This window comes from Cetorhinus maximus, chromosome 22 (assembly GCF_964194155.1).
Source record: "Cetorhinus maximus chromosome 22, sCetMax3.hap1.1, whole genome shotgun sequence".
NCBI lineage: Eukaryota > Metazoa > Chordata > Chondrichthyes > Lamniformes > Cetorhinidae > Cetorhinus > Cetorhinus maximus.
Window position 1 is genome coordinate 72,311,311 of NC_135900.1, and position 23,807 is coordinate 72,335,117.

Genomic DNA, 23,807 nt, shown 5'->3' on the forward strand with positions numbered 1-23,807 from the left:
GTTTCCTAGGCTCAGTAAAGGAAGAGGTCAACAAGGTTCATTTATGCATTATCCCACCCTAAGGATGTGACGGTGCAGAAAAGGTTTACGAAATGGTTGTGGGGATGTGAGACTTCAGTTATGCAGATGAATTGGTGAAGCTGCAGCTATTCTTCTTAGAAAAGACAAGATTGGGAGGAGATTTGATAGAGGTGTTGAAAATCATGAGGGGTTTGAATAGAGTAGATAGGGAGAAACTGTTCCATCTAGTGGAAGGGTCGAGAATGGGGCGAGCCTTCTTCAGTGCTGTAAACATTCTGTGATTCTATGATCCAGTGACTGGCCCCTTCTAACTGGAATGCATGTGCACATCAGACAGGAATATAACATAGTTTTATTGTGACATCCTCCAGCGTTAATATAACCTTGCAATGATTGCATGAAAACCAGCATGTCAAAAATGCCAATTTGCTTAAGAGGAGAACATTATACGGTGCCTTTCATGGCCTCAGAATGTCCCAAAGTGCTTTGCAGCCATTGAGTTACTTGTGAAGTGTAGTCATTGTTGCAATGTAGGGAAATACAGCAGGCCGTCTGTGCACAGCAAGATCCCACAAACACACAGTGAAATAAGTAGCCAACTAAACTTTTTTTTAAGTGGTGTGTCTCCTGGTCAAAATGTATCTCTTAACCAACATCACTAAAATAGATTATCTAGTCATAATCTCACTGCTGCACCGTATGCAACTAGGCTGCCACATTTCCTACATTGACTATGCTTCATCAGCTGTGAAGTGCTCTGGAATACTTGAGAATGTGAAGGTCCTCGGTAAAGTAGGTTCATTTATTTTGAGAGGTAGGGAATATTTCAGAGGAGATGAGAAGAAACGAAACCTTTCATGCTGCAGTCTAGTTTGGAAAAGAGGACAACTGAGCATGGATTATTGGAAGGTGCAATTTATAGTGAGTGTCAAAATTTACTTCTTTACTTTGGGATGACAAATAAATGGCTAGGGCACAGAACAGCAACATCTCCATGATGATTAAGAGAAAGTAAAACAGTGACACTTAGGTTTTCTGGTACCAGTCACACAGGCACAAGAACACAAATATGATAGCACGCAGGCCATTAAGGACATGTATTGCTGTTACATTTTGACACACTTCCTTGATGATGTCATTTCCACCAATATTGTTCATTAAAAGTCCCATTATTGAGGAATAAGATGACATTAATCTTCCATTTGAAACCGCCAGCCTCTTATTAGCAGGCGGTGCACACCCTTTACAAAATGTTAATGTGCTCCAAAAGAGAATGGAGAAAGACCATCGAAATTAGCTGCCATTATTATTTATTAGATTGTAAAAAATCCCATTACATATGCATGAGGCAGTCTTGTAGCCTCATTTATTGACAGCAGACAGCCTTATTGCTTTGCAATGATGCTGGAAAAGTCTACCACCCAATTACAAAGTTCCAAGTTCAGGTCTCTGATCACAACTCTACTTGCAACTTGTCAATGCTAGGGGCTGAGTGCATGGCTCACATCCAATCCCACGTTTCATTCCATTGTGGATGCCAAATGGCCCTCTGGAATGCACTGTCTTAAAGTGGGTGGGGGATTGGAAGCTGACTCAAAAGTAACTTTCAAAAGGGAACTGGATAAATTAAGGCATGAGATTGGCACTAAGTTAAAATGCTCAGAGAGCTGGTACAGACACGATGGGCCAAATGGCCTCCTTCGACACCATAACAATTCTGTGATTCTGTGCAGTGGAGAAAACTGCAATGCTAACTGTTTTACAGACACAGTAGGCCAAATGATCTCATTCTGCACTGCATGATTCTTTAAAGACTTATCAGATTTCAGCATGACCCTATAGACGTAACAACTCATTCCCAGCCTGATGGTCCTGAGTTTGGTTTCTAGCCTCCTTGCCTACTTAGATTCGATATTTTGTCTATTTCCTAACAAGTGATGTAGGACACTTGAGTGTGGAAATAGAAGTAAGAACTTGCTAGACTGGTATTATACCACAACAGTCCGCTCTTGCTGCAGAGAAGCAGTGAAGTCAATGATAAACTATTCATGTCCAATTATCAATTGACATCAAGGGATATGGGAATAGTGAGTTGAAGTGGATGATCAGCCATGATCTAGTTGAATGGTGGAGCAGGCTCTTGGGGCTGAATGGTGCACTCCTGTTCCTATGTCTCCTGTAGGAAAGGTGACCACAGGAAATCAGTGCGTGGATCCCTATAGGAGTCGGCCTGTCATAAGCCTGTGAAGTTTCAGATTGCATGAATAAGGTGCCAGATGACCCAAAGCACCAACAAGAAAATACTCTGGAGATATTACAGAGCAGTTGTACTAGGCTACAGTGAGTGACTAGCAACGTGAAAGATAAAGAGAGAGGCGGTGCTGTCTTAGATGAAGCATAACTGTGCAAAAGACCTGATAAAAGCAGTTTAAACTTAACTGAGACCTCTGTTGCTCTACAGATGTAAAAGAATGAGGTGAAAGATTTCACTGTGGACTTCAGATACAAAAATGGCTGCAAGCTGCTCATATGTTACAGAGTTATCTCTGGCTTTGTGCAGTGGGGAAATCTCTTACACACCCTCTACTCCAGCAATTAAGATTCTTATAACAAGCCTTACCTTGAGGTCTGACACATCCTTGTAGCACTGTTCAGAGCGTGTGTGATCTGACAGCTGAACATTCCAGAAACACGGAAGCTGGTACACCAGGAAAGGATTCTGCTTAATGACGGCATTGAAAATATCCTGCACAGGCGGAGGACAAAGAGAAAATACCAAAATCAGTCAGAGATTATTGCCTAAATTATATTGAGAATTACTGAAATGCCCAATTGCCCTCAGGATCACATGGAGACTTCTAACAGAAATATAATCCTGGTAAACGGGTCAAATTTGTTCTATTGACATCAACTAAAATCTTGATTTTTTTTTAATGTCAGTTTTGACAAGAGTCAAAACAAAAAATAAAACGTACGCTATAATTTGTTTACTGTGGTGACTTTGGATTGCCAGCTCTGGTTGGACATATTCTTGGTGGTTTCATCACATGACCTTTCATGTCCAACCACCCCACTCCCACCATTGGTCTCCTAACATGTTCAGCCTTCCAGTGTACCCTCTTCTCATCCCAATTGGAAAGCAAACAGGCTCTTTATAATTAGAGTAGATCATTCTGAACTGTCCGTCAAACAGCCTTTATATCTCATCGCCAACATTAGTATTACTAATAAGGTGTTCAAATAAACTGGAAGTGAAAAACATTTTTTTTGTAATATACATGAGATTTTTTTTCCTTTTGTAAATTAATCTTTAATTCTTGGTGACTCCAGGACAATCCTGAATTGTTGGCAACATAAGGCGACCTGTCTAATGATCACAGTCTTACTGGTCAGAACAAATTAGTCAGAGATCTTTATTCCATAATAACATAGTCAACAATGTCAAACTGATCCAGTGTATTGTATTCAGATTAGTTGTTATGTTCAGAATAGGGAAGGACAATCGGCACAAATGCTCTGGCAACCTCCCCTGCACCTTCTTGCTGCAAGTAAATAGTGACCGTGCTCTCTTAATGTGGACTCTAGAATTGATGCTACAATGTTAGGGGCTGTACTTGTGATCCCCATTCTTGCTAAGCATGGTGCCACACCAAGCAGGCAGCATCCCTTGTACCACTTAATTTTTCCACTCCAAAACATTTTTCAGTTTCTTCCCTAGTCTTAATAGGTTGGTGAAGCAGAAACCAAGCTCTCAAAGCTTTTCTTTATTGAGAGAGTTTATCGATTTGCCCAGTCTCACAGCTCGCCTCCCACTCAACCCAGTGTCCCAGTAATCCCCTATTTATACATGCTCAAAGACAATTAATACCCATCTTAACCTTAACAACACAATTAACAAACCTTAACAATGTAACTGACATTAACCAACCTTAACAATATAATTTAACATGACATGAACACCTAGGAATTTATGAAAAAGTTGCTTTCTTATTAAATGCTAATCCGTAGCCCATGGTCCCTGGTATTGAACCATTCACTGTTGTTGCATTGTCTTTCTCTATCTGCTTCATTGACTTGAAAACTTTGGTCACCTCAAAATCTCCTCTTTTGAGTGGGATGGAAAGGAAGACAGAAATAGAGAGAGGGAGACAGAGAAATAAGGACGAAAAGAATAAACATTTCCTTAGCGCTTCAACTTTTCAGAATGAATATCACAACATGCTATTGTGACATAGGTAAAAAAAAGACAAGCCCAATTTCCTAAACTTTTCCTTAACAGTGAAATTCCTGACACCCAGGATATTTTTTATTTATTTTGCTTGAAGATCAATGATAGCTTTCCTGTGATCAGATAACCAGAATTGTACAGAGCATTCCAGAGGAGCTGTGAACCCAATTTTATAGCAACACTACATCTTGTGATGAATACTCAATCCCACTGGTAGAATAGCCTGCTTATCCTTTTCATTGTAATTATGTACTGAGTTCAGATTTGACTGCAAGTTCACTATACTCCAAGTTATTAAACTCCCTTCACACTTTTGGTTCCTAACTCCTCTGCACTGGTAAGACCACATCTAGAATATTGTGTACAGTACTGGTCTCCTTATTTAAGAAAAGATGTAAATGTGTTGGAAGCAGTTCAGAGAAGGGTTACTAGACTAATACCAGGAATGGGCGGGTTGTCTTATGGGACAGGCTGGACATGTCAGGTATCCACTGGAATTTAGAAGAGTAAGAGGTGACTTGATTAAAACCTTTAAGATCCTGAGGGGTCTAGACAGGGTGGATGTGGAGAGAATGTTTCCTCTTGTCACAGGATCTAGAAACAGGGGAGAAATTTTTTCTCTCAGACGGTTGTGAGTCTTTCGAACTCTCTTCCTCAAAAGGCGGTGGAAGCGGAGTCTTTGAATATTTTTAAGGCAGAGCTAGATAGATTCTTGATTAACAAGGGATGAAAGGTTATCGGGGGTCGGTGGGAATGTGGGGTTGAGGTTACAATCAGATCAGCTGTGATCTTATTGAATGACAGAGCAGGCTCAAGGGCCGAGTGGCCTACTCCTGCTCCTAATTCGTATGTTCATATGTATGCTTGTATGTTATTTGAACTGCAAATCCCTGGCTCCCAGTTCTCTGAATATTTAAGTCTCATGCACCTGGCTGTATTATTCCTTCAGGTCAAGGGCCTTGACCTGAAATGTTAACTCTGCTTCTCTCTGCACAGATGCTGCCAGACCTGTGCAGTATTTCCAGCATTTGTTTTTATTCCAGATTTCCAACATCTGCAATATTTTGCTCTTGTATTATTCCTTCTGTTATTTCTCTGTTTCCTATTCCATTTCAAATGGAAAACACGTTTAATAGGACTTTGTCTTAGCTCATCATTCAGAGACATATCTCCGTATTGACTGATGTCTCTCAGTCCCTCTCTCAGGAAGCTATTTATTCAATGGTTAGTGTGTCAGTTCTTTGTCCTTAGGGTGGTAACACTCACTGATAATCAGCAGTCCCTCTCACTGAGGGTGATACTTGTACACTGACTGGTATCAATTTCTTTCTCCCTCAGGGAGATATTTGTATATTGAGTGCTGTCTATTGCTCTGTCATTCAGGTAGATGTCTATACCCTGACAGATGTCTATCACCCTCTCACTCAGGGAGATATCTGCACACTGACTGGTGTCTATCTCTCTTGCCCTCAGGGAAATATTTGTATACTGACTGGTGTCTATCACTCTCTCCCTCAGGGAGATATATGTGCACTGACTGGTGTCTATCAGTCTCTCTCCCTTGGGGAGATATCTGTACACTGACCGGTGTCTATCACTTTCTCCCTTGGGGAGATATTTGTACACTGGCAGGTATTTATCACCCTCCCACTCAGTGAGATATCTGTACACTGACTGGTGTCTATTGCTCTCTCCCTCATCCCTCAGGGAGATATCTGTATACTGACTGGCGTTTATCAGTCTCTCTCCCTCAGGGAGAAACCTGTACACTGATTGGTGTCTATCACTCTCTCCCTCAGGGAAATGTATGTATACTGATTGGAGTCTATCTCTCTCTCTCTCCCTCAGGGAGATATTTGTACACTGACTGCTGTCTAACACTCTCTTCCTCAAGGAAATTGCTGTACACTGACTGGTGCTATCAGTCTCTAGCTCAGGGAGATATTTATAGACTGACTGGTATCCATCAGTCTCTCTCTCAGAAAGCTATCTGTACACTGACTGGAAGCAGTCACTAGCTCAAAGAGATATTTATAGACTGACTAGTGTCTATCAGTCTCTAGCTCAGGGAGATATCTGTACATTGACTGGTGCAACAAAAATATGAAACTATTCTTGTTAAATCTTTGCTTAACTCAGTTAAAAGACGTAAGCAACTGATTTTCCTCTTCTTCCCCAAGTGGTACTGCTGGGGGCCTGGCCTGCATATGGCATTAACCTTAATCTAGAGGGATGGGTCAGGTCATGGCCGCAGGAAGAGCCACTTCCCACAGTTAGCCATTTACAGAATACATTTCTCATTTCATTACAAGACCCATTGCGCTCCCATTCTCGTCCTCCTGGTTTTTGGCGGGTTGACTCTTGGCACCATGTAATATCTTTGAGCTGGAAAGGCTGAACTTCCTGGAGGCTTCCTTTGGATTATTGGGAGCCAAAGGTGCTTTAACTTTACTGGGAGATAAGTAACTTGATATTCCAAGCTCACCTTCATAAATGGCTGTTACTTTAGGGTGTGCAATGATTCATGTATTTGAAAAATTTGATGATGCTAGCTGTGCGCACTATTAAGACCATGAATATCCGTGTTTTTCTTCATGTTAATGTGATTGTCAGGGTCTGTGCAATTATAAAAGAACAGTGTGCTTTTTATTTCATCCCTGTACATTAGCCACTAGAGGCAAGTGTACCTGTGTATTCTAAATAACCCAAACACTGAGGTTAACAAGGCAGTACCACATATTAAACCATAGTGAGAAGCTATAAACAGGTGCATATTATAGTCCAAGTGACTGTGACACTATAAAATTGGCAGACGTGCAGTATTACAATCTAAGTGGAGTGCCACATTACCACTGATCATAATGGCGCTCACCAACCTAAGATTCAAACTCACATGTGCTTCAAAGTGTGGGTTATCTCCTTGAGTTGCGTGGTGGCTGTATCTCAAAAGTTGCCCAGCCACAAAGGGCAACAAAGGTCCCCACGTTCGATACCTAACAATACACCTCATTACCCAGCCTCACACATCATAAGATGGAGAAAAAGGGAGGAATGTGGAAGTAAAAAGCAGGTAGAGAAAACGCTTCGAATTTTAGGGCATTTGAAATCCATCCAAATTGCTGAATGCATCACTTATTAGCGAAGTTTATTTTCTTCTCATCACTTCAACTAGGGCATTTTGTTAGAGGAGGAATGTACAATAAATTTTAATTCAGTTTGCATTCAGTGGTTCTTAACACCGGGTATGGGGAAAGGTTCAATAGCTCAGAAGAATGGGTGTTCTTCAGAACCATAGCACATGCCCCACATGGTGTAGTTTGGAAAGCATGGGATGGATTTTCGTGGAGTCTCCCTGACCCCATGGTGCCTTTCAAGGGCCTTAACCTGCAGTGTGGGAGTCACAAATTGATGGAGTAGACATAAACACTCTTGATGGGTGAATAAGGTTCATTTAAGTATCATGATCTGATGTTTTTTTTTAAATCCACCACTTTAAACATGAAGACAAACAGGCTTAAGCTGTCAGTGAGAGTTTAAAAAAAACCCTTGTGCTGGACTGCTTTGATTGACGGGCCATCTGGTGTAGGTTAGAAAAAGACATTACCGTCTGTTTGAGCAGTTTAGATAGAGGTCTTTGTTGACATTTCTCAAGGGATACCATGTCATTATGAATGCTTGGCTAAGTTGCAAAAGTGATAATAATCTTGGGGTCCTGAGTTCACATTTGATTGACAGTTTAAAGAGGCTATTAAAAGATTATCTGTCTTTGATGCGGGTCTGAATCGGTTTGTTTGTTTTTATAAGAGATTATCCACTTGAGGAGATTTGAAAGCTTTTAATGGGTTTCATGAAAGGGAGTTTTTTCACCATCAAGTGCATAGGAGTGAAATTGTATTAGATTGTTAGAAGTTTTTTTCTGCATCTCCACATGGCTCCTGCCCATTCTGGATACTGGGTGAGTGGCTATGAAAGTGGCATGGGGGATGGGTTGGGGACATGAGTTGGCATGAAGGGGGCATGGAAGTGGGTGGGGGGCAACAGGTTGTGAAGGGTGAGAGCTAGAGAGCCTTAGAGCGTTTAAACCAACTTGGCACTTGCTCAACGTTATGACCGCCTGCGAGCTGCTTCCGGGATCAGCAGCCCTGACTATCCCACCCTCACCTCCCTGAATTGGATCTAATAGGGCCCTTTAAATAGAGGCGGGTCTGCCGAGTCGGGAAATTTCCCAACTCGAGCTTCCCGCCTTGGTTGTGAAAATCCGTCCCCTGGTCTGGACAGTTTTACTTTACTGATTTGAGACTATGTGATGAAAGAAGGTGGCACTAAAAGCAGAGCAGAAAATATTACAGTCATTAATAAAGGATGTTTTAATGACAATACCATTTTGTAAACACAGTCCTTCAAAAAATAACTCAAGCAAACATTATTCATTACAAATAGGAACAGGATTAAGCTATTCAAGCCTGTTCTACCAACAAATTAAATAATGGCTGACCTATCCCTCAACACCATTTACCAGCCTTTGCTCTGTATCCCTTAGTAGCCTCACGTAGTAAAAATCTGTCAAGTTTTAGTTGTGTAAATTTCTATTCATCTCCAGCATCCACTGCTTTTTGGGAAAAGAGAGTTTCAGATTTCCATTACCGTCTGTGTGCCCTGATTTCACTCCTAGCTCAAATTTTAAGATTATTCTCAATCTTGTTTTGAATCTCCCCACCAGAATAGTTGTACCTACCCGTTATCTCATAAAACACCTTCATTAGATGCCCCCCATCCTCAACCCTCTACACTCAAGGGAATACAACCAAGTTTATGCAACCATCCTTAGAATTTCACCTCTCAATCTCTGGTATTATAGATGGTGAAACAGTGATGTAGCCCTTCCGAAGCTAGTACGTCCTTCTTAAGATGGGGTGTCCAAAACCGAACACAGTGCTCCAGATACTCCCTGACCAAACCCACGACATCTACCACCTAGAAGGACAAGGGCAAGCAGACATATGGGAATGCCAACACCTGCAAGTTCCCCTCCAAGCCACTCGCCATCCTGACTTGGAAATATATCGCCGTTCCTTCACTGTCTGTGTCAAAATCCTGGAACTCCCTCCCTAACAGCACTGTGGCTCTACCTACACCACATGGACTGCAGCAGTTCAAGAAGGCGGCTTGCTACCACCTTCTCACAGGCAGTTAGGGATGGGCAATAAATGTTGGCCTTGCCAGCAACACCCACATAAAAAAGAATTTAAAAAAAAACAAGATTCTGTACAACTGAAGCATAACAGCCTCCATTTCATATTTCAGTCCCCTTGAGATAAACACTAATATTCCATTAGCCTCTCTGATTGCATTTTGTACCTGTGTACTAGCTTTTAGTGATTGGTACACCTGGTCACCGTGCTTATTTTCAGGACGAATGAACAGTTTTTCAATAAAGCAACCACTTAAAATTGCCATTCCCTCCTCTGGTTCTACTGAGTGAAATACAGCTTGCTGCACACTCCTGGCGTTCCCACTGTAATAAATCTGAGTCTCTGCATAGCCAAGCTTGGCTTTGGCTCCATCCTGTTAAACTGGCCAAGTGTGAATAAGCTATGATTTCTAGTCATCCTTTTACACTTCCACTGTGGAATCGCTCAATATCAGTGTAGCTGCTGATATCTCCAAGCCTCAGTAAGTTACTTCATTTCTTTCACACCAAACACGCTTCGAACTTGGTTTGGGGGAAGACTGCACTCCATGCAGCTTCAAGTAAAGTAGCATTTAGTTTCTCAGACAGAATAAAAGACTACACACATCTCAGCTCAGCCCAATTATTATAGAATGATAGAAGGAGGCCATTTTAACCAGCATGTCCATGTCGGTCTCAGTCCTCAACTTGCTCTGCCTCTTTGAATACATTTCCACACCCATTCTCCTTAACTTTTCTATCATTTTTCCTTTCCAAATATTGTCCAATCCTTTTTAATGATGCTATTCTAACGGGGTGCAATTTTAGCCTAAATTGCCTGGCAGGAAGCTGATGGGATAGGTTGTGATGCTGAATTTACACCCTCCCCGATTTTGCTCTTAATTATAGACAGAAGAAAGAAAGGTTTGCATTTAGATAGGGCTTTTCATGACCACTGGACGTCTCAAAGTGCTTTACAGCCAATGAAATACTTTTGAAGCGAAGTCACTCTTGTAATGTAGGAAATGCGACAGCCAATTTGCACACAGCAAGCTCCCACAAATAGAAAGGTTACAATGACCAGAGAGCTGTTTTTGTGATGCTGATTGAGGGATAAATATTAGCCAGCACATGGGGGGTAACTTCCCAGCTCTTCTTCAAAATAGTACCCATGGAATCTTTCACATCCACCTGGACAGACAGATGGGGCCTAAGGATGTAAATGCATTGGAAGCAGTTCAGAGAAGGTTTACTAAACTAATACCAGGAATGGATGGGTTGTCTTGAGAAAACATTGGACAGGTTAGACTTGTATCTGCTGGAGTTTAGAAAAGTAAGAGGCAACTTGATTGAAATATATAAGATCTTGAGGGGTCTTGACAGGGTGGGTGTGGAGAGGATGTTTCCTCTTGTGGGAGAATTTAGAACTAGGGATCACTGTTTAAAAATAAGACGTCACCCATTGAAGACAGAGATGAGCAGAATTTTTCTCTCTCAGAGGGCCTTGAGTCTTTGGAACTCCCTTCCTCAAAAGAGAAGCAGAGTCTTTCAATGTTTCCAAGGCAGAGCTAGATAACTTCTTTATAAACAAGGGGGTGAAAGGTTATCAGCAGTAGGCAGGAGGTTACAGTCAGATCAGCCATGATCTTATTGAATGACAGAGCAGGTTCGAAGGGCTGAATGGCCTACTCCTGTTTCTAATTCATATGTCTCATCCGAAAGACAGTGCAGATGACAGTGCAGCACTCCCTCAGTACTACACTACAGTGTCAGTGCTGATTTTTGTGCTCAAGCCCTGGAGAGGGACTTGAACTAGGAACCTTGTAAATCTGAGGCAAGGGTTCTTCCAAGTGAGCCACAGCTGAGACTTAAGACAGTGGCGAATTATATCAGTCTATCTCCCCAAAAAGGAGGGCAGAAAAATTTCCTTTCTGGTTTTTTTTCACCATTGTTGCAGTCAGATATCGCCTGACAAGAGCTGCCCCTACACTGGAATGAGCTACTGAAACATCCTTTCATTCTTCTGTGGATGTCCGCAACAGTGTACTACTCAAATGCTGTGGCAGACTGTAGAACTGACATTACTTATGCTGCATTGTGACTAATGGACAACCCAACGACTTTGAGCGAGGAGAGAAAGGAGGGGAAAGAACAGGTAAAGAACTGGGTCTAGGAGAGAAGAGAGAATTCACCAGAGGATAATTCTTAGGTTCAAGGTGGGGGATAGGAAGATGCAAGCTGGTCAAAGCCAACAAATTTAAGTATCCTCTTTTTTTAACTGTTCCAGTGGGGGAATTGATGGTCTCTGTCATTGCATGTTAAAGAGGTTCACTGGAATGGACTGAGCTAAGATCCGAGGAACATGTATGTGTACCTGATCAGCCAGTGAAGTGGACAACATATTCATCAGCTCCCGTTCCGCAGTCAGACGCCACATCTGCTCCCACTTCATTTTCCGCAGCTTGTCCAACAGCAGCAGGATAACACCTGAGAGATACAAAAATGTTTTTCTTAAAAAAGAAAATTGTGAGTTACCGTCAATTCCATGCACACAGGAAAATGTAAATCCCAAATCTAGGAGCTGAATCCACAGGATAGGGTCTATCCATTTAAGAAAGTCCCTCTGGTGTCATCCTTCCAAAATACCGACTCAGTTGTCTTCTCAGTACATCATCCAGCTTGTTTTTCAAAGGAGCCCAGTGTCCTGGATTGATCCACCCTTCTTGGCCCTGGCTCCAGCTGTTCAGCAATCTCTTTGTAAAGAAATAGTCTCTCTCAAATTTGACCTATTCAACTGATGAGCCACAAGTAAGTTGTCCAAAAAGGGACAACTGTAATTTCTTATTGATTTGAAGGTAATCATTTAAAAATGCACCAATTAATCTTGACGTCAAATCTAAACATGTCCTCCCTATTCATGAGAACCAAATCATGTTTTATTATATTGAACTTCAATACAGCCAGTCAGTTCCTATTAGCCCCCATTCAATAGAATTCCTTCATATTAAATTAGTTCCCATTGTGTTGTACAGATATCCATTGCACCAAACCAATTTCAACTCAGTCCCACTGTACACATTGTAATACATTAAATCAGATTCAATCCCATTGCACAATAGGGTAGATTTTCTTAGTCCTCTCTTGAGAAGTTTCAAGAGAAGGGAAACTGCTTGTAATTTTTCAATACATGCCAGTATCTGGGCTGAGATGAGAACTCATACCTACTATTCCAATATACAATCATAGAAATGGTTACATTCAGCCCATTGTGTGTGCACAGCTATATTCAACAGTTACTCAGCCAGTCCTGCTTCCCTGCCTCTACATCAGATTCCTGAAAATTTCTCTCTTCAGATAATTATCCAATTTCCTTTTGAGAGTCTCGATTGAATCATCCTCCATCACGTTCTCAGGCAGCACACAAGACCACTGTGTAAATAAGATCCCTCACGCCATCTCTGATTCTTTTGCTAATCGCCTTAAATTAGTGTCTTCTGGTTCTCGAGCATTCTATCAATGAGAACGGTTTCTCCCTATCTACTCTGACTAGTCTGCGCATGATTTTGAATACCCACATCAAATCTCCTCTCAGTATACATAATTTTATAGATATAAAATGTATATGTAAATATACTAACAACATCTTCTGACCACAGCAACTAGATTTCCAGCACAGGAAATTAAAGAAAGGAAGATTTGCATTTATGTAGCGCCTTTCACAATTGCAGGAAATCCCAAAGCGCTTTCCCACATCCCACCTTTTGAAATGCAGCCAATGCCACAGCAATTTGCGCTCAGAATGGGAGAATTTTAGGGTCCCCCGAGAGCAGATGGGGCCCATAAAATTCCATGGCTGCCTTTCCCACCACCTATGTGCCTGTCCCTGGCCTGACCGTGAATTAACGGGTGGAGGGAGAGGCCTCGGTGGCCTGCCCATCCTCATGCCAACTGAGGCCCTTAAGTGGCCAGTTAAAGGCTACTTCTTGCCCGGCCACAATTTTGAAGCCAACAGGAGATTGGCAACAAGTGCGAAGCCTGGCAGCTAAGCCAGCTAGGGTCTCGGGTGAGAAAGTTGGGCTGGAGGCGGGGAAAGGGGGGGTTCCTTCTTGGGCTGCTTTTCCAATCAGAGGCTCCCCCCGCATGTCTTCCCCCACCCCCCCATTTCCCACTGGCTGCCTCCTCCCCTCGTCGGCCTGTGCACATTGGCCCACCCCCCTCATCCCTCGGGTCTCCCATCCTGGCCCTGACAAGAATTCACCCCCAACTTACCTTGTCATCTGGATCCTGGCATTTCTTCAAGTCCAGTGGACACCGCTCCTGGTGGCGCTTCTGGGACCTGAGAGCTGTGGGCCATCTCCAGTAGTTTTAATGATACTAGTTTTCCAGGATGCCGGGAAAACTCCTGTGATCTCCTATGAAATACTGCTGTACGATCTTTTATCTAACAGGGCAAACAGGCCTCAGTTTAAAGTCTCATTTGAAGGACGGCACCTATGATAGTGCAGCACTTCTTCAGTACTGCATAACAATATTCCATTTATTTAGTCCCATTAAAAGCAGCTCCAAACCACTTCAAAGGAGGAGGCTGAGTTTTTGATTCTTATCACATCAGGCTATGATATTTCTCCCATCAAAATGAGTGAACAAAAAGCTATGGGTGGTTAAGCATGGCAGCAGAAAGTCCTGTACCAACTCCAATGCACCAAATGACCTCCACGACATAACATTCTAACTGTATAAATACAGTATAGTACACAAATAGTATAAATATTAGACAGTATAAATATAGATAAATACACACTAGAATATGCCCCACTATCTTTCTTTAGATGTAGTTCTGAAGTATCAAATCCCTCTCCATATCGCCTTCTACAAGCTTGAGCACATATTGTCCGCTGACATGTCAGCACAGCTGTGTTTTACATATAATGTTTGGCCTCATAATCACATATCACATAACACTCGTTGGAGATGACTGGGGAAATTCTCTCCACATCCTGGCCAACATTTAACCTTCAACCAATTGCACGGGAACAGATTTAGTTAGCTATTCATCTCTGCTGTTTGTGGCAGCTTGCTGTGCACAAATTGGCTGTCGTGTTTGCCTACATCACAACCGTGACAATGTTTCAAAAGTACTTCGTCAATTGAATCGCCTTGGGATTCCCTGATGTCATGCAAGATACAAGATAAATGCAAGCTCTTCTTCACAACGCACAATATCCCAACATTTCACCATTGTAATGACGTTTTGGGAGTTACCCTGTTTAAATATACAAACACACAGAGATGAAGAGGTGCACTGCAGTGTTGAGGCTGTGTAGTCCATTCAGGTCAAGTCTTCACTGGAGTGAAAGAGATTACTACTGAAAGGAGTGGCAATAGTTATTGGCTATATAATGGGTGGAATTGTGAATATTGGACCAAGAAAGGACAACAACACAAAATAAAAGCAAGAAGGATGAAATTATAGAATGTCCCAAAGTGCTTTACAGCCAATAAAATACTTTTAAAATGCAGTCCCTATTGTTCTGGAGGGAATACAACAGCAGGTGTAGAAAAGGGGGGCAAAAGAGGGGCAACTAACAAGGGCATTCAGTGCAAAGAGCGGTGATAATAATAATCGACATATCCATCATAAGGTCAGAAATGGAGATGTTCACTGATGATTACACAATGTTCAGCACCATTCACAACTCCTTAGATACTGATGCAGTCCATGTCCAAATGCAGCAGGACCTGAACAATATCCAGGCTTGGGTGGCAAGTAACATTCGTGCCACTCAAGTGTCAGGTAATGACTATCTCCAACAAGAGAGAATCCAACCATCGCCCCTTGATGTTCAATGGCATCACCATCACTGAATCCCCCACTATCAACATCCTGGAGGTTACCATTGACCAGAAACTGAACTGGACTAGCCATATAAATATCGTGGCTACAAGAGCAGGTCAGAGGCTATTAATCGTGTGAGGAGTAACTCACCTCCTGACTCCCCAAAGCCTGTCCACCATCTTCAAGGCACAAGTCAGGAATGTGATGGAATACTCCCCACTTGGCTGGATGAGTGCAGCTCCCACAACATTCAAGAAGCTTGACACCGTCCAGGACAAAGCAGCCCACTTGATTGGCTCCCCATCCACAAACATTCACTCCCTCCACCACCACCAAACAGTAGCAGCAATGTGTACCATCTACAAGATGCACTGCAAGGCTCCTTAGGGCAGCACCTTCCAAACCCACGACCACTGCCATCTAGAAAGACAAGGGCAGCAGATACTTGGGAACACCACCACCTAGAAGTTCCCCTCCAAGTCACTTACCATTCTGAAATATATGGAAATATATCGCCGTTCCTTCACTGTCGCTGGATCAAAATCCTGGGACTCCCTCCCTCACAGCACTGTGGGTGTATCTACACCACATGGACTGCAGTGCTTCAAGAAGGCAACTCACCACCACCTTCTCAAGGGCAACTAGGGACAGGCAATAAATGCTGGCTGAGCCAGTGATGCCTGCATCCATAAATGAATTTAAAAAAGCCATCCAGTACCGCTACAGGATGAATGGTCTCATCCATTCTGCCAGGGTAACTCACTCTTCTCATCACTTTCAACACACATACTCACAAACCCATTACCCATCCACAGGGGTCTCACACCTCAAGGGTCAACACCACGAACTCTCACACACACCCTCACATCTCCATCAGGCTCATATCCTCTGGAGCTCGCATCTTCATCCCGTCTACAGCTCCGCTCACCACACAAACATTCCATGCAGTGCCATGTGTCCTGCTCACACTCCATCTATTTTCATACAGGAGAAGCTGGCTGAAAGCAGCAGAGGTCCCAGACTTGGGTTGGAGTAGCCCACATTAGCCTCCTCACTCACTCTGAGGAGTGTGCCATCACGCTGACTGGTGAGGACGTGGATCGTGCCTGCGGTGACGGTGAGGTTGGTGGCGACACCCACGTGAGGATCCTGCACCTCATCATCCCTCACTCAATGCAACTGTGAGTTCTCTCTCTCCTGCTTTTGACTCTGCTGACATGCACTTTCACAGAATTACAGAATTGTTACGTTGCAGGAGGCCATTCAGCCCATCATGCCTGCACCAGCTCTCCAAATGAACATTATGACTCAATGACTCTTATGACTCTTCTGTCTTTTTCCCATAACCTTGCACATCATTTCTATTTAAATAATCATCTAATGCCCTCTTGAAGCCTCGATTGAACCTGCCTCTGCCACACTTCCAAACAGTGTATTCCAGATCCGAACCACTCAGAGTGTGAAAAAGATTTTTTGCACATCACATTTGCTTCTTTTGCAAATCACTTTAAATCTGTGCCCTCTCGTTCTCGATCTTTTTACGAGCGGGGACAGTTTCTCCCTATCTACTCCGTCCAGCCCCCTCATAATTTTGAACACCTCTGTCAAATCTCCTCTTAGCCTTCTCCTCTCCAAGTTCTCCAATCTATCTTCATAACTGAAGTTTCTCATCCCTGGAACCATTTTTGTAAACCTCCTTTGCACTCTCTCCAATGTATTCACATCCTTCCTAAAGTGTGGTGCCCAGAACCATACAAAATACTCTAGCTGAAGTCTAACTGGTGTCCTATACAAATGCAGCATAACCTCCTTGCTCTTGTACTCTATGCCCCTATTAATAAAGCCCAGGATAGTCTATGCTTTATTAAGAGCTCTCTCTACCTGTCCTGCTACTTTGAATGACTTAAGCGCATATACAACCAGGTCCCTCTGCTTCTGCACACCCTTTAGAGTTGTAACCCTTATTTTATGTTATCTCTCCATGTTCTTCCTACCAAAATGAATCACCTCATACTTCTCTGCATTGAACTTCATCTGCCACCTATCTGCCCGCTCCACCAACTTGTCTATGTCCTTTTGAAGTTCTATACAATGTTTACAATGCTTCCAGGTTTTGTATCATCCGCAAACTTTGAAATTGTCCCCTGAACACCAAGATCTAGATCATTAATATATATCAGGAAAAGCAAGGGTCCCAACACTGACCCCTAGGGAACTCCACTACAAAGCTTCCTCTAGCCTGAAAAATATCCATTGAGCATTACCCTCTGTTTCCTGTTACTCAGCCAATTTTGTATCCACATTGCAACTGTCCCTTCATTCCATGGAGCTATACCTTTTCAGACAAGTTTGTTGTATGGCACTGTATCAAATGCTTTTTGAAAGTCCATGCACACCACATCAACAGCATTACCCTCATCAACCCTCTCTGTTACTGCTTCAAAAAACTCCAGCAAGGTAATTAAACACGATTTTCCCTTAAGAAATCCATGCTGGCTCTTCCTAATCTACCCACATTTTTCCATGTGACTATTAATTCTCTCCCAAATATTTTTTTCCAAAAGCTTCCCCACCACTGAAGTTAAACTGACTGATCTGGGCTTATCCTTACCACCTTTTTTGAACAAGGGCGTAATGTTTGCAATTCTCTAGTCCTCTGGCACCTCCTGAGTCTCGGGAAGACTGAAAGATTATGGCCAGTGCTCCTGCAATTTCCACTCTCACTTCCTTCAATATCCTTGGATGCATCTCATATGGTCCCAGTGCCTTGTCAACTTTAAGTACTGACAGTTTATTCAATGCCTCCTCCTTATCAATTCTGAACCCTTCTAGTGACAGAGTTTCCTCCTGTCACCATGGCCTGGGTGATATCTACCTCCTTGGTAAAGGCAACTGCAAAGTATTCATTTAACACCTCAGCCATGCTCCCTGCCTCCATGTATAAATCCCCTTTTTGGTCCCCAATGGGCCCTACTTCTCCTTTTACCACCCTTTTACTATTTATGTCCCTATGATTCCCCTTTATGTTGGTTGCCAGTCTTTTCTCATATCCCTCTTCGTTTCTCTTGTTTGCCTCTTCATCTCTCCTCTGAACTTCCTGTATTCAGCTTGCTTCTCAATTGTATTTTCTACCTGACACCTGTCATAAGCACACTTTTTCTTCTGTATCTAATTTATCTTAATTTCTATCTCCTTTTACATCCAAGGAGCTCTGGAGCTGTTTGCCCTACCTTGCTCTTTTGAGGGAATATACCTTGACTGTGCCCAAACCATTTCTTCTTTGAAGGTGGCCCATTGTTCAGCTACAGCTTTTCCCGCCAAATTTACCCACACCCTCCGCCAGCGCAGAGGCACACACCTCGGTGGGACCTAGATCTAGAGCAGGCTCGGGTTCACTGGTGGTCATCACGCGGACAGGTGTTCGCAGGAGGAGGAGGCAGGTTCAGCCAAGCTCCCGGGCACTCAGGGGACTGCTGGGGATTGTCAGGTCCGAGTCAGATGACAAGCCTCTGAATTTTGCCTTTCAACTCATCGTGGAAAGTCAACGGAAGGCGGTGGAACATCACGCAGAGCTCTTGGAAGCCCTCACCAGAGTGCATCTGCCTGCTGTCTGATGTAGTGGTTCACAGATCACAGTTAGTTGACTACATGTGCGCGTATGGAGGTCACCATGAGAAGGATGGCAGATGCCATGGAGACCCTGGTCCAGCAGAATGCAGAGATGCATGCAGACCTGCACTCTTATCGCAGTAGCCATGGGTGAGTTCCTGGGTGGCAATGTGAGGAGGAAACTGGGAACTCGATGTCCCTCCAGTTGCTCTTTCCCCTCAAGGAGTCTGTCCGGGGCCCTCAGGCACCCGAAGGAAGGAGGAGAAACAGCAGCTGGACACCCCTGGGTCATCCACTCAGGAATCTCAGATACTGTCCTCTCCTTCCAAGTCCCCTTTGCCTGTGACCCCCTCAACCTCATCCTCTGTCACTGCAGAGGGAGCAGCTGGCTCACAGGATGACATCCAAAGCAAGCCAGGGCCCCCAAGGCCTCAGCTCACCAGAGGATGCACACTGTGACATCAGATGCAATAGGGCCAACCATTGCACAGGCTGTCTCCAACCCTGCTGCGGATGTCAGGGCAGCACCTAGAAGTCCAAGGTGTAGAAAAGTTAAGAAATTCTGATCACAGTTGGTTGCACGGGTGAACACATTTTGTCACTTTACAATCTGAAAATATATTCAATTTCATTTAATAATGTGCAATAGTGTCTTTCAGCTTCATTGACAGGCTTCACGAGTCCTCCCCCTGCATCCCATGCACCCCACCCCTCCCTCCACCAAGCCACAAGCAATTCAGCTGCATGCAGCTGGCCCATGAGTGATACTGGAAGGAGAAGTGTGCATGTGTGGCAAGGACTTTCGGAGCCCCATGCAAGCACTTCTCCCATCACACTCATCTCAATTCTGCATGCTTTGGTTCTCTTTCAGTTGTCCATCTGAGCTGACCTGCATCTCCACCCACCCACGAAGCATCTGTTTTCACACTCCCATGAAGCATCTGTTTTCGCCCACCATGAGTCTCGTTTCACTTTCGATTTAACAAGCATGGTACTGGTACATTTTTTCTTGAGGTACCCTGTCCTTTCCCCTGTCCGGACTCCTTCCTCCCTGCTGGAACCCTTAACCCCCTCCTGTCTCCTTCCCCCCTCCGGGTTCCTTCCTTTACACCCTCCTCCCCCCTTACACCTACCTCCCCAGTTGCTGTATTCTCCCCCATTATCCCCTCACCCACCCCCGTACTCCCTCTCCCCGACCTCAACACCCCGACAGCTTTGTTCCCTCACTCCCAACCTCACCCCTTCAACACACCTTCCTCTCCCAGCCGAACCTAGACCTTCCTCTCCCACCAGTACATCTTCCTCTCCCAAACACAGCTGGGCCTTTCTCTCCATCCCCTTGATGACCATCGTTGCAGGCCACGGCTGAAACACTGAGCAGACTCTCAACGGGGACTTTCCACCTTCCGTGAGCTGCTTCGTGGTGGAGCCATGTCCATCAGTATCTACCCATCTTGCGATGGACATTCCTCCAGGGTCCAGTCGCTGTAGGGCTCCAGCATCTTCTGTTCCTCGGACGTCCACGATGTGAGCAAGGCACTGATGCTAAGTCTCGACTTCTGCATGTCACACTTGTCAGGACTTGTTCTGCACCGGCGTGTTTGGATGATCCAGCGTGGGGAAGGATGATTCCAACGAGCTGGGCTTATAACGATATGCAGATATATTACAATGAAGTTCCTGACGTCCGATGGCAGAAAACAGGCTGCAATCGAATGGCAGAACGGTCAATTGCAAACTGGTCTCGTGAAACTGACTTTTGGCCTTCTCGCCATATTGTCCGCTCAAGCCGCCAAACACCAAATGCCAGCGGGCACAGAAAATTCCGCCCCGAGATCCAGGCGGAAGGTGGTGAGACCCCAGTACAGGGTTTACAGGCAGAGGATCAGATCTCTCGATCTGTTTGAGTACCAGTGCCTCAAGAGGTTCAGGCTCTCACAGCAGGTCACTGCTGACATCTACAGCCTCCTGGAACAAGACCCCCTTCCCCATTGTTTATTTAGATTTCAGCAGAGCTTTCGATAGAAGTGCCATGCAGAAGGAGCAAGGTATTTCTGCAATTGATTGAAAATAATCTGAAAGAATGGATAAAAGGACAGTTGCATGTGGAGCATGATCAGCATAGGATCAGTGCTGCAGCTAATCCCGATTACAATGATATGGAAGTGGGGACTGAAATAAAGCTCTCCAAGTTTACAGATGGTCCCAAATTGAGAGGGACTGCAAACAAGAAAGAACAAGTTAATGAAAGACAGAAGAGAGTGGATAATTTGGAGAGTTTGGCTGATGACTGGCAAATGGCATTAAATGCAGGTTAGTGCAAAATTATGACACTAGGAAAGATTATTAAACAGCAGCAATATAAACTAAATGGTACAGTCGCAGGAGAGATACTGGTGGATGAATCAGTAAATCCATCAGCAACAATGCATAGCAGCTGTAAGGAGACAAAATAGGATTTTGGGCTGTGGAGCCAGGGAAATGGAGCACAATTGCCAGGAAGTTATTCTGAATTCATCCTGAGTTATTCAGGACTACTCTGTTTGACTCTGGCTCCTATATAATGGAAAAGATAAATCAGCAAAGTGGGAGTAAGATTGAGAGCTGCAATTAGTCACTTGAAATAAGACGAGAGGCTGCGAAAGATCACAATACTCTTCACCCGCTTCTGCAATTCCTATTTTGCTGTTGTGTTTTAGCATTGGACTACAATTAATCCAAACTGATGCATTCATTTCAATGGATCTGATTCAAACAGTGAATGAATTGAAGGGGAAGTAAGTTGTTCTGTGAATAGAAGATAAAAGCTAGCAATATGATTAACATCAAGAGACACGAGCTGTACATCCCAGCAGTGCATTGGTTTTAACATACGACTTATTCTTCACAAATTCTTCTCAGATGTAATCCTGTTTACAATCTTCATGGATAGAGCTCACTCAATTCATTTCAACACAATTTACACGTTACATCAAGCAACTGGAAGAAAATCCAAGCGGCAATAAATGCTATGAGGCCTTAACATGCAGGCCAGTGCCATTTACAATCAAACCTTCTGCCTTTCACTTCCTGCTGTAGTTTTACCAATGTCTGTGCAACTCCAGGAGCAACACAGCACAAGGCAAAGCCTGTCTGCTGCACTAATGGGTAGATGAGCGGAGGTGCTAACTGTTTAGTTAGAAGAAAGAAAATCCCCATTGTGTTGGAATTTCTCTGACCACCAAACGCCTCAAACGTGGCTTCCGATATTGTCAAAGGTGACAGAGACAGAGCATATACAAAAGTGTGGATGGGTCAGGGAGCTCATAGAGCTCTGCATAAAAAAATGGCTTTGGCCAGTGTGTATGTCACTTGAGGGTCTGATTCCAGTAGTGTCCGAGGAAGTGACACATGGACTGAGTGGGGAAACACTTTGAGGTGGTGTCCCATTTCTACAACAGTTCCAACAAGGCTTCCCTAAAATTTGTTATTTCACAAGCCATGGAGTGGAGAACCATTCTTTGTCTTAGTTCTGTGTTATACAGATGCTGTGGTTCCAACTAGACTATTTGCAGCTGTGTCACAGCTAAAGGGCATCACCTTTACAAAGGATTAGCCAGGCCAGTCTGTAACATGTTATAATTTCAATTCTACAAGAAACTGCTTTACACACATTCTCTGGACTTTCTCCATCACCTGACATTGAAGTGGAAACTAGTATTCTTATGATTGATTGCAAACTTCTTAACACTGTCGAGATATCAGGCATCAACTCTAGAAAGAAACTTGGTCTCGTGTTCATCTTTCTGTCCTCATTCAGCTGCAATGTAAGCACGAGGAACAGCAGCTCATCTTCCCATTAGGCACTTTACAGCCTTCTGGACTCAACATTGAGTTCAGCAACTTCAGACCGTGACCTCAGACTCCTTTAGATTCTGTTTCTTGCCATCTGCTGGTCTGAATTTTATTTTTCATCTTCTTCTTTCGGACAGAGCTGTTCATTATTCTGTCATTCACACGCACTCTGGACAAATTCTTTGCTCCTTTACTACAGCCATTACCACTCCCTTTGTCTTTTGTTCCTGGACATCATTGTCATTTAATCTCTCCTGTCCTCTATCCTATCCCAGACCTTCCTTTTGTTCTTCCTTCCCCTCCCACCTTTCAACAGCATAAAACCCATCACATTCCACCTTCAGTTTTAAAGAAGACTTGAAATGTTAACTCTGTTTCTCCCCACAGATGCTGCCTGACCTAAGTATTTTCAGCATTTTCTGTTCTATTCCTAGAAAACTACTACTTCTTAATGTAAACTGTGCTGCCAGTATTATTGACATTCATTGTGTGTTTGACATGACATTTTGCTTAAACAAACAGAATGGGTCTGGAGCTTTCAAATGAATGGGGCAGGCTGTTTCTCAGAAAGGAGAGGAGACATTTTAATCTGAGGGGTGCTGTGTGTGAGAGACTATCCTTTCCCATAACTAGAAGGGAGGGAATGTTGCTCTCAGCATTTAAAGGTAGGGATAGCATATGCCTGCCAGTTACAGCATTCCTTCAATGTGAAAAGGCTTCTTTAAACTTGTCATGACGAAAAATTGCCCTTCCAACCTCCCCAGATGAAAAGTAACAGTGATTTAAGAGTCCGGTTGGTCAACATTGCCTCCCATGCTCTTGTCAAACGAAAGCTAGGGAAGCCAAGTAATGATGGCCATTTAATAAAGCCATACAAATAGCACAGAGTTCATTTCTAGAGGAATAGGAAGTTATGCTAAACGTGCATCAAGCCTTGTTTAGACCATGCTTGTGGAGTGCTGTGTACAGTCTGGTCTCCATATTATAACAATGACCCGTGAAGGTGGGAAAAAAGATTCATAGGGATCCTACGGAACTGAGAGGATATACTTGTAAGAAAAGGCTGAGCAGGCTTTTTTCTCCAGCAAGGAGACGGCTGAGGGGATGAC

General features: G+C 43.6%; 1 protein-coding gene across 1 annotated transcript in view; it reads right to left on the reverse strand.

Moving 5' to 3' along the window:
• The window catches only part of LOC144696788 (xylosyl- and glucuronyltransferase LARGE1), a 366,558-nt gene that overhangs the window by 85,871 nt on the left and 256,880 nt on the right, over positions 1–23,807 (reverse strand). Inside the window, exons 8-9 of the mRNA XM_078568532.1 lie at positions 11,794–11,906; positions 2,642–2,767 (exon numbers count right to left, since the gene is read on the reverse strand). Coding sequence (XP_078424658.1) covers positions 2,642–2,767; positions 11,794–11,906 — 239 coding nt within the window. The remainder of the gene's footprint in view (positions 1–2,641; positions 2,768–11,793; positions 11,907–23,807) is intronic.